The sequence below is a fragment of the Cyanistes caeruleus genome, chromosome 1 (assembly GCF_971803275.1).
Source record: "Cyanistes caeruleus chromosome 1, bCyaCae1.hap1.1, whole genome shotgun sequence".
NCBI lineage: Eukaryota > Metazoa > Chordata > Aves > Passeriformes > Paridae > Cyanistes > Cyanistes caeruleus.
The window spans coordinates 124,703,606-124,715,543 of NC_141701.1; the positions used below are offsets into that span (position 1 = coordinate 124,703,606).

Sequence of the window (11,938 nt, forward strand, 5' to 3'; positions counted from 1 at the left end):
AATAATTTATTTTTTAAAATATATTTTTATATATTTATATATATTTATATTTTTATTTTTATATTATAATTAAATAATTAAAAAATTGATTTTTTTTAAAGCACATAGTGTCAGGTAATTTTTGTTCCCACAAGACTGTGGATCTGATCTGAGTACCAGTGTCATATTTATATGTGCATTTATGAAAATGGGATCAGACCCTGTACAACAAGAAGTTAAAACTCGTTAATAGTAGCATTTGTCTATGTCTTCCTTGAAAATCCTTTTGGTTTTATTCAGGAAAGGGAATGAAAATGAAAAATAAATACAGTAAAAGAAATAAATGTTGGGAAATATTTTTGTGCCTGCAAAGCAAGCAGTCTGCTGCTAGTTTCTATGACTGCGCATTGAGAGAACACCTTGTACTCTAGAAGATTGATCTCATGATGCAAATAGGTGTGTTTATACTTGCAGCATGATGGTTTGAGGGAAAAATAGCAGATGTGTCATCATATTCTGGACAGTAAAGCAAAAGTTGGATAAGCCCAGGACTAGTCTTGATGTTTCAGAAGTAGATTCTCAGCTGCTTCATTTGAAATCAAAGATCAGCACAAGGAAAGAATTTGATCCTGTGTAATACTGCACTTGCTATTTGCACATTGCTCAGCTATCATTACAAGAAAAAAAACCCATCCTTGAAAAAGAAGGACTTTCAGGACTGGAACTTGAACCTCACATAAACTAAAAAGCCTTGTGTTGATTTATTTGTTTTCCACGGCTATTGAGTCAATTTTCTTTCCTGATTACAAAAGGAAGTGATCCATTTTTAATATTATTATTCTGACTTTCACTACACAGAGCCATTCTGTAATGGCTGTCAGAGCATCTTAATGTTGTGGTTGAATGTAAATTGCTGACTTTCCTTGTTAAACAGGTCACACTGTTTATTGGAGGCTTTTGCTGTTCTGATAGTTGAAGTGAGGAATTTTACCAGTGTATCTAGGATTGCAGTCCTTGTGTGGAGGAAAAAAATACTGTCTGCTTCAGCATCAGACCTTTCAGCTGTTATTGTTTGCATGAGTTGTTCAGTATAATATGATTTAAAACCAACAAAGACAGTATGGATGTAGCAGGTTGGTTTTCTCATTGGCAATTTGTGGAACAGCTAGTAGAATGTTATTGAGATTTTTAAAAGGTTTTTCTAGACTTAAAATTTTAGAAAAATCAACTTATTGCTTTTCAGAGGGAATGCTAATTTAATACGTAGATATGAGTAAAAGTAATTTCTGCTCATATGCAAGTTCAGTATGCCACAGAGGAACTCGCATATCTGCAGGATTTACATACCTATACATAAAGCACATGCTGTTTAAGTCCAAGTCAAATACTTTGTCAAATTTTCCTTAGAAGCATTTGCATGCAAGAGAAGTTTCACTCAATAGGGTTTTGCAGCTTTATGAAGCTTACATTACTTTACCAAAACTGGGACCTTTGCAAAGAACACAGTTCTTCAGATATCAGTGCTTCAAAAATAGTTTAGGCTCTTTCAGAAAGATATTACAAATTAGGGATATTGCAAAATGGTTTGCAAGAGATTTGCGTTTATCAAAACTACATGGGGAGAGGCTCAGTGAGACTTCCATAAAACATGAATGAATTGAAGTGTTTTTTAGTATATTAATATGTTATTGTAAGTTGCCAGCAAACAAGGGAATGTTGCATTTGAAGGTGGCTCATTCTTCCCTGTTTTGTTACCCCTAATGATTGCTTTGCCTGCTCATCTGACAAACGGAGTGATGGTGTTCCAGGGCACTGCTCCTCTAACGCTGTTGTGGTTGTGTGCAGGCGATGTCAAACAGGAGCCAGGCATGTATCGCGAAGGACCCACATATCAACGGCGAGGCTCGCTTCAGCTCTGGCAGTTCTTGGTAGCTCTTCTTGATGACCCATCAAACTCTCACTTCATAGCATGGACTGGCCGAGGCATGGAGTTCAAGCTGATTGAGCCAGAGGAGGTGAGTTAGAGAGCATGGCCTCACATCCACTGCCCCATCCTGCAAATTTAACTGTGCTCCTTCGGACTTTGGCATTATTTTCCTTCAGTGTGTTGCATCAGTAGTGCTTTAGAAGGGTGATAGAAAGGACTGTCAAGGGAAGTGCTTCAATTAGGACAGAAGTGTGGTTAAGCATAGATTTGACTTCTAGTCCACAGAATAATAAAAATTTTGTAAGTACTTGAGTTAGTAAATAATTTGCATTAATTGTGGAGTCCACACTTTTCAGAATCACTTAATGGATGGAATGTATTGCAGAATCCTTTGAAAACTCGTTCCTTACTAGTCTTTCAGCACCAAATATTAGATTCATTAGATAGAATCATTAGATTGTTTAATACAGGCTTAGATTGTAGGCTTGCAAATGCTCATGTACATGCATGGCTCTTCTGAACCATGAAGGACTCATGGGGTAGATAAAATTACTTATATTCATGAACATTTGCTGAAGCGTGGCTTAGTTCACTTGTGTGATAAACAGGAATAAATTGAATGTTTTATTACATAAACTGTTTTGGACTAGGTAATGTTATGTAACTTAGCCTGCATTCTAAACTATCATGGAAACTGTTGGAAGATCAGGTGTATGTGAATTTTGTTGTAAAATTGATGTGGAGGATTTTATTAGGGTTGTCAAAAGGCAGTCTCATTCTGCTTTACTTTGTTGCCCCTTGAATAAGGTTTTCTAATAGAGGAGATCACAGCAAATTTTCTGACAGGATCCCCTCTGAGTTAGAGCTGAGTGGGAAGGCTCGGGGGTGTATGGCTGCTTCTGCATTCCACCAGCTATTTCTAGTGTTTCTCATCCATCTACTGGCATTAGCAGTCTGAAAGCTTTCTTGCATGCTACTTACATGTCTGCTAACAGCTCCGTGGAGATGCTGGAGTCCTGGTGTCAGGGCTGATGTCCCTTTCCTTCCCGACATGGTCTGGCTGAGGAGCAGGTTGCTGTAAGGACCCTGGTGCTGACTCTCCTTTGTCTGAGCATCCCCTGCTCCAGCAATAGTCACCATGGCAGCTCCTGGCATTGTGTATCTGAGGATTTGAACTCAGAACAGTTTTAGTCAATATGATTCTGAAACTTTGTTGGCAAGTTCTGCTGCAGCCTTACCAAACTACATGGATTTCTTAGTTGTGTAACCTGTCCCAGAACAGAGCAAAATCTTTGGAAAGTATTTTGTTTGGTTTTGGTGAATGATGTACATGATTCCTCTCCCTCTACCCTAGTCTCATATTCTTTACTTTTTTTACTTTTGTCTTGTCTTTAAGGTTTGTCCAATTTTTTTCAAGATTGGAGAGTTTTATTGAGAAATGGTTTCCAGCAGATGGTGCAAAAACTTTATAGATTTTATTAGCTAGGGAAAGGAAAGTAACAAAACCCTAAGGTTTCCTTATTGTGTAATTCCCTGAAGAACTGGGTATTCTAAATTAACTTAGATCATCTGCGTGTCTGGCTCTGTAGAAGTTGCTTTGTGTTTTTGAGCAGCATTTCATCCAAGATCTGGAGGAGGCTTGAAACTTGCCTCATTCTGTGTGTTCCTAGGAATACAAAGGAGTCTAAGTTCCTTTCATATGAATGTCATGAATCTGACAGAAACAGTCAATTAAAATAAGAATAGCCTATGGGAAGTTGCACAATTCTGTTGGTTGCCAAGTGTAAATTGAAGGGAAATCAAAGAGCTTGTTGGTTCTGCTGTGGCAGGTTAGGATGTCAGTGACATGACCTTTCCATCCATTCCTTACTGGAGGTGTATGCCCTCGTAGAAAAATTGACAACAAAAATGAATATGTATCAGCTCCTGGAGTGCCATAGTTCATTCAGAAAGTAACTGTGGACTATGGAGCCTGAGAATTGGGCATAGGTCCACTTATGCAGACTTGTCACAGGGACAGCAATCTTCAGCAGGGAAGGTAGGGTAGAAGGGCAGAAGCCTGAATCCCTTCCACAAAGCAGGACTAGGTAAATGCAATGAGTTCAGGGATGGGAACTGCACCTGAGTGCTTGTTTAGGAGTGTCAAAATACCACACAATGTCACATGTTCTTCACCATTACTTGTTATTTATCTTTGTTGTGTTTTTATTTATTTTGCAAGCCTGTTATGTTGGGGACTTTTAGGAGTCCGATTAATGCAGAAAAGAACCTTGGAAGAAATAAAAAAGGAGTGATGTGGTCATGTGTTACAAAAATGAATAGGTGAATCAAAGTTAGACATCTAGGCCAAATCTGCAGCTGGAATAAATTTATGTGATTGGAGGTGTTTTTCAGTGCAGCTAAAATGTAGCTGAAGTTATCAGAGCTGTGATAATTTACATAAGCCTGAAAAGCTGAACCGCTGAAAGGAAATAATGCTTTCAAAAGAAATTTTAGAAATTACTGTCCAGGTGGACACTGAAATCACAGATTTTTCTCAATGCTGCATGTTGTCATGGCTTGCATCAAAAAGGCCCAGACACCCATGGGAAGTTTTGCAGAGCAGTCTGCAGAGAGGCTGCTTGGCTACTCTGTCCTTTTTCCAGAGCTATATGCACGTGTACCTCTCAATCATTTTTATAAAAAGTACTTTAAAGAGTTCATCAGCTATGCCTTTTTTTCCCCTCTGGTGATATTATAGTCATTTTTACAGACAGTAATTGAAATGTCACCAATAGCCGATTAAATTTCAGGCGAGGAATAAGGAGTTAAGCTCTTTAAACAAAGGGTCGCTTTGTCCAAAACTATCTTTAGCAGTAAAACAGGAAGCATAAAGTCAAGTAGAAAACATAAGTCAGAGCAGAAGGCATATTGTTCTCTATGGAATAGTTTCATGAGTTACTTGCAATTCACTTTTTATTGTTATTTTTAAGGGAAATTGTATGACTGAAACCATGAAATTTCTGTTCCATTCTTCATACCACCATATAGTTCTTTCAAGTGATTATTCTGCCTCCTCAGATAATTTATTTTTTTTGCTGAAGTAATGTTTAAGACTGGGAGTTGTCTTTTTACTTATATGTCCTAATAATCACAACATTGCTGTCATTCCAAGTATGGTCTGTATTAGTTCATGAACTGTGTATGCATGTGTGTTTAAAATAACGTACTTTTTTTTCAGACAGTAAGGAAAAGACAGGCATGGTACAATTATCCATAGTATAAAACTGAAGAAAGGTTTTGTGATTTTTTTCTGGTGGAACTTGCTAAATATTTTTTGTCCGTCATTGCTTTGTATGGCTTTATTTCTTCACTGGTTTTCTTTATTAAAAAGCAAAGAAAAGTGCTAACCCTCTACCACATTGTCCAGTAAGTCTGTTTCAATTTCAATGATGATGTACATCAAATTAAAATTCATAGTAGTACATGGGAAGTTCAGGTCATGGCAACCTTTTCCTATTTGTTGCACCTGCAGGGTTTTCCCTCCTGCATCCCTAGATAAAGTATCTAATGATAAGATCTGCTTGTTAAATGCATTTAACAAATCATTGCTAATCCATTTTTGTGGCAGGTGGCACGTCGCTGGGGGATTCAGAAAAACAGGCCAGCTATGAACTATGATAAACTTAGCCGATCGCTTCGCTACTATTATGAAAAGGGAATCATGCAAAAGGTGAGTAGCTGATTTTGTACTACATTTCACCAGAGTCTTGCATGTTAATCCATAGGTCAGTTTACAAGGAGTGATTGTAATTGCATGGATTGTAGGTAGTTTTTTGTAGGTAGGTAGTTTTTTCATCTGTTTAGGCAAACACTAAGCTTTTGGATCTAATAGGTCCAGCATATGCATTAAGATTTTATTTTCTATGTAAAAAATGTCTGCGGTTTTAGTTCGCACAATGCATTTCATGATTATAAGGAAAGAAGTAACATTCAAAAATATCCAAAAGAGCTTCCTGGCAGCTGGGAAAGGCAAACGGTAGAGTACAGTCTGATTAATGTTTTGCAGATCAGAATTAGCTGCCCAGTGCTTGGGTACTTTAGTAAGTGCAAGATAGGGGAGAATAATTATGCCTATTAACATACCAAGTACTTTAATATTTTTACCAATAGTGTCATAGTAATACTAATTTTGAGTGGAATTTAATATTTATAATAGACTGAATTAGGAGAAATATTTAACAATAATTTACATATTATGGGGTAGTCTAGCTGACAGTATTCAATCCATCCTCCGACTGTGGCTTGCTGGTTTTTAAATCTTGCTGTGCAGTACTATGTAGATTGACCGAGAAATCAATAGGAGAAACCAGTCTGCTGTATCTACAAAATTGCTAGGTGTGATCAAAGATCATAATAAACACCTTAGACTCCAAAACTTATTCCATGTCTTTTCACATTGGTCTTGTGACCAGTGACGATGAACATGTTTAAACTAGTCATATGCCAATTCCATGAGCGGAAACTGCTCTCAGCTCGAGTTACTGGGCAGCTCTTCCAGTAGGTTTTGTCAAGTCTTAGAAGCTCTCTTTCTTAGATTATGGGATTGTTGTAGTGCACTCCTTTTTCACTACCACAGTAGTCAATTGGACAATAGTTTGGGCTAGTATTGACTTACAGTTCTTCAGTAGCTCAGCACCTCATTCCTTTTAGTGTGTCATGTAACTACACTGCGTCTTTGTCAAGTGGATTGGAAACTGGGTCCGATCAGGGAGAAGCAGAAGCACTTGGTTTCGCTGACTGGTGATTCCAGCAGAGGAGTTCCTTGTTGCAGGTTACAGCTCAGCTGCATAGGCAACTGTGCTGCCAGAACACTTCAAAGGCAGCAGAGAAAAAAACCCCAAAAAACTAGCAAAGTGAAGCAAGTTGGAAAAGTGGGGATAGAAATACCAGAAGGCTGATAATGCGGCCCCAACCTACACATCCATTTAACATGGAAAGTTTACAATAATTTTGACAGATAGCTTGTTACATCCTAAACTACTACTTTATTATCTACAAGAATGTGTTTAGCACACGTTTTGAAAGCCAGCTTGTATGCTTATTTTTCTGACAGAGCAATGTTTCAGGTTTGTCCTGGGATCACTGTATCTGGCCAGTTCGTGTATGTTAAAAACTAATGGGGGTTTCTTTAAGGCAATGTTTTTATGCATATTTTTCCTTATTTAATTTTTAAATCAACAATGATAGCAGGCTGTGCAAAAGCTTGTTTTCTGAATGCAACCTCTATCCTATCAAACGTGCTGACATTAATTTGGTTTTAAAAATCCTGCTGCAGATACAGTCCCTACTAAATTCTATTTGTAGAATAAATAAGCTGAAAGTTTAAGGAGGTGCTTCAAACAATTTTGCACCTATAAGTAGAGAGCTGTTAAGTTTGCAACACTTTTTCCGTCTTCACTCACTCACTTCATTGCTATGGTAGCTAGAGTTGCAAGAAGCAGACAATATGATTTTTATTTTAAAAGAATTGTAATAAATTGTGAGCATGCAATGTAATGCATAGTTTTAAGCACAGTTTTTTAAATAGAAGACACTGTATTGACTTTTGTTTGTTGTTTGTAATAAGACAGCACTTCTGTATTGTTTTTATCATCCTCTAGCTTTTAGGAAATTGAAGCATAGACATACATTTAAGGCTACATCTGATTAAGTGAAAACTTTAGGATCTTTGGACAAATTGCCCCTCCATAAGCAAATCCAAATATCCCAGCTTTGCATGAGCAATTGCTAAGTACATATTAGCCTACGCATTTGCTTACGCTGTCCCTGTACAATCAGCACGCACTATAACTAAAGTGCTTTTATACGTAAGTATGAATCAATCTGTGTAAAGTGAAACCCAGATCTCTGTCGTGCAACGTGATTCTTTTTTCCACTTCGCACACAGAGTGTGTAATTTTATTTTGCCACTGTTGTGACAATTTGTTTACATTTTCCAATAAGAACAGTTCCATTTGTGGTTAACTATAGGAAATGATTGCAAACAAATGCTTAGAGGTAGAATACTTAGTTCATCTTCCAACAGGATGTCACGTGTGGCAAAATCAAGACCATTTTGCACAGTCTGCTTTAGCAGGTCCCACTTGTCTTTGCTAGGTCATTGCTTTACCAGTACTACTGTCACATTATTAATTGTGTAACAAGGGCGAGTTCTTTACAAGACTGTTGAACTTGGAGTTGCAAAACACGAGGCCTTATGCTGCACCTTTTTTTCCCCTTCTGTTGTCCTAAGGTGGCTGGAGAAAGATACGTCTACAAGTTTGTTTGTGACCCTGAAGCGCTTTTCTCCATGGCTTTTCCCGACAACCAGCGCCCCTTACTGAAGACTGACATGGAGCGCCACATCAATGAGGAGGACACTGTGCCTCTGTCCCACTTTGATGAGAGCATGGTCTACATGCAGGACGGAGGCTGCTGCAACACTCACCCCTATAACGAAGGCTATGTCTATTAACAACAGTGACACTGAAGGGGTGTTTCCCCCTCCCTTAAGCTTCTCCTCTTTCCCAAGACCCAGAGGAAAGCTGAATCGACTTCAGTTTGTTTTTTAAATAGTACACTAAAAGGGGCTTTTCCTGTTGCATTACTCCTATGGTCTGCCATGGACAGCGCACTTTATTTGAAAGGGGAGGGTTGGAACCTAAACGTTATTCTGTGTAAAGGAGGAAAAGGGTGGCTTTGCTTTTTACTTAAGTTTGGGACGGGAACATACAGTTTTAAGTAAAAAAAAAAAGCTATATCATGTCTGTTTTGTTTCATATCAGCATAAGATATTGTACATTTTCTCTGGGTATCCGTAGTACAGTTAATTCTCATTGTGCAAAATAACCACTTTTGATGATGATATCAGCACAGCATGCCTAGGGCATTTGTTTCTTGCCATTCTTAATTGTCTTTCTGCAGTTATAAAAGAGAAGCAAAGCATATACTACAGCATTTAATTTAGAAGCTTCCAGTGGCAGAACTTGTTCCTTGCCTCTGAGAACATCCAGATAGTTTTCTAATTTTTTTTTATTATTTTATTATTTTTTTTGGGTATCACCTCAAAAAAATAAAAAAAAAAAATCCTATTTAATGACAGACTGGCCATAAGTACACTGACCAAGCAGCGAAATCCCTGACTTCAGACTGCAAGCTGCATGCTGTATCTGGTGCCACATTGTTATACATATATGGCCCATGCTATGGCGTTGATTTTTCAAGATCCATTTGAGGGTAGTAATTACATGGAGTAGGCTTTCTGATGATCATGTCAGCATTAAATACAGGATCATGATCAGGAGGGAGAAAACATTTTGTATCCTTCCATTTCCTTTGGTACATAAATAAGTTATTTAATCAATAGGAATTAACTGTACTAAGTCACATATCTAATTATGCTGTTTAGACACAGCAAGCACTCCTTGAGAAAAATATCCAATACACTAAATAGGTACTTTAGTAATTTTTAGACACAGTACCCATTAATATGCATTTAAGCCTTTTACTGCTGTGTTATGTTGATAACATATATAAATACTAGATAATGCTAATGCTTCTGCTGCTGTCTTTTTCTGTAATATTCTCTTTGATGCTGAATTTACTATGACCATTTATAAGCAATGCTGTAACTACAGGTAGCATTTCAGGACAAAATAGATGACTTGAACCATTTATTGCTTAGAAAATAGCTTACGCCATAGCTGTGCTATAAGCAGCTTTTATGCGCATCCACAAATGACTAGTAAGCTTCAGCTTGCTAAGGAAAGCTCTGCAGAACCTTTTGTAGTTTTCGGTGGAACAGAGACGAACTGTTAAAGAATACCATGAAGTTGCTGTATGACGTTGTAGTGCTGGCACTGGTGTTACCAATCAACTTGTTTTGGACACTAAATGTAAATGTGATCGGATATGCTCGGAAGACAATTTAAATTTTGAGGGGTTTTTTTGGTTGTTTTGTTATTTTTTTTCAAATTGTTTTATTTTTTTGAGAGGGGTTACCTTGAACACAAACCACACCTGCTATTCTGTATGTAAAACAAAAACAAAAAGTGGCAAAACCCCAAAAATTTAAAATATTTATGAGCACCTTTTTCGAAATACAACGATTCATAGTTTGAAGGGATGGAAAGGGAGGTAAGAATTGGATTTCATTTTTTGCCCAGTGAAATTTAAATAGTTGCTATATGAAGTACCTCATTTTACTAGATTGTCAAGAAGGGGGAGAAAAAGAAATACATAACCATGAAAAAACAAGAATAATTTTCATCATAATGGATGGATTTCAAAGAGAGTCCTAGATGGTGGGTTAATCTTCCATCCTTTGTCAGTTAAGGCACTGCTTAAGTTATGAATATTTTAATACACAATTAATCAAAAATAAAGAAGTAGTGGTCACTAGAAACCACAGTTGCATAGAAAGCATTTGGGCAGGTATTTAATTTAACCAGATCCATGAGACAACATAGTTTATGACATATGCCTTAATATGCCACCTAATTCTGTCATCCATAGGTCTCAATGGCACTTAAATACTTGGTGATCAACTGAGAAAAAGAAGTCTAAAATTGCAGAACTAGCAAAAAGAAAAGGGAAAATGTTGAGTAATATTGTTTAAAAAAATTGTGGTTTCCATTGAAATAAGGTTCAAATGAAACATGCTTTGATGAAAAGTCCTTGGATTGGTTTTGGTTCTTTAATGTCAGCACAGAGCGCCTCTTGCCTGTGGCAGGATGTGGGTATTTGGGAAAGGGGTTGGACAAAAAAAAAGGAAAAAAAAAAGTTTTAAAAATTGCATCGAATGTGTAATATTTAAGAAGAAAAAAAAAATATATATATATATATCTGTATATGGTAGTGACTCACTGAACAAAACAAGCAGTCAGACCAACATTACATGATATCTCAGCAGAAGACAAAAAGTCTTTCACTGAACTGATTAACCCTTTTTAAAATGTACCTAAGAGGTTTATTTAAAGTCTATTTTTATTCCAATTTTTTGTTTGTTTGGGGTTGGGGATTTTTTGTTTTTGTTTTTTTTTGTTTGGGGGTTTTCAGGTAGAATAATAAATCTGGCAGCTGATTTCTGCAAGATTGTTGTGTATTGGATTCCTAACCATTTGCATTGGAGAGATCCCTGCAGAAAGATTATTCTTTTGGGAGAGGAGAGGATGGTCTGTCCCCAGTGCCTAGAATGGTTTTCTTCCAAGTGTAACAAAATGGACAAGAAAAAGGAAAAAACAAAAAAAAAGGGAAAAAAAAGAATGGAAAAAAAAAAAAAAAAGGTGAGGAGTCTATAGAATTCATGTGTATGTATATATGAGTTATAGCTAAGAGTTAGATTACCAAAGCATTGTATTTGACTGAAAAAAAGGGAGGAGGATGGTCTTTGCATATTTTCCTACTAACAACACTTACACATTTCCAGAGGGCATTTTAATACCCTGCTGGATTTGAGTGTGGGATGTTTGGGGCTGGGGTAATGGGGCTGGGTTTTCATTTGGTTGGTTTGGGGGTATTATAGTTTTAATTTTAAGCTGTACCACAAGTGGAAGGAATATGCAGCTTTCACCTGTTTTTAGTAGGAGCTGTAATAGAATGCGTTTGTCTCTGTTTGCTGGTCTGTCTCTACGCTGGGCAGAGCGGTGGGACAGACAGGGTGGAGCTGCTGTGAAGCAAAGTCAGGAGGCATCGAAGGAGGACCCAGCACTCTGGAACAGCTGAAGGGGCTCAGGTTTCATGTGCTACCACAAATCACTTGCACCAATAGCTGAATACAGGTGAAGTTAGTGAAGGACTTGGCAGATTCCCTCAGAATCCATTTGAGAGAGTTAAGATTACAAGTTTAGGGCAATGGGACAGATTTTTCTTCAGGGATACAACTTCCATGGCAAAGCCCCTTTTTAACTTTCTTACACACCAGCGACAGGGCAAACCTTAACATTACATTCACTGAAAAACCAAATTTCATCTGCTTCTCAGACCAAATCTGCTTGCTATACTGATAGTGGT

At 37.4% G+C, this 11,938-nt stretch overlaps 1 protein-coding gene across 9 annotated transcripts in view; it reads left to right on the forward strand.

Moving 5' to 3' along the window:
* Window positions 1–10,602, forward strand: part of ETV1 (ETS variant transcription factor 1) — a 114,970-nt gene extending 104,368 nt beyond the window's left edge. For all 9 annotated transcript variants that reach the window (XM_086855652.1, XM_086855681.1, XM_086855658.1 and 6 more), the window contains 3 exons: window positions 1,825–1,994; window positions 5,517–5,618; window positions 8,181–10,602. In XM_086855652.1, the coding sequence (XP_086711778.1) occupies window positions 1,825–1,994; window positions 5,517–5,618; window positions 8,181–8,402 (494 nt within the window). In that variant the 3' untranslated portion in view covers window positions 8,403–10,602. The remainder of the gene's footprint in view (window positions 1–1,824; window positions 1,995–5,516; window positions 5,619–8,180) is intronic.
* The last annotated feature ends 1,336 nt before the right edge of the window (window positions 10,603–11,938 follow it).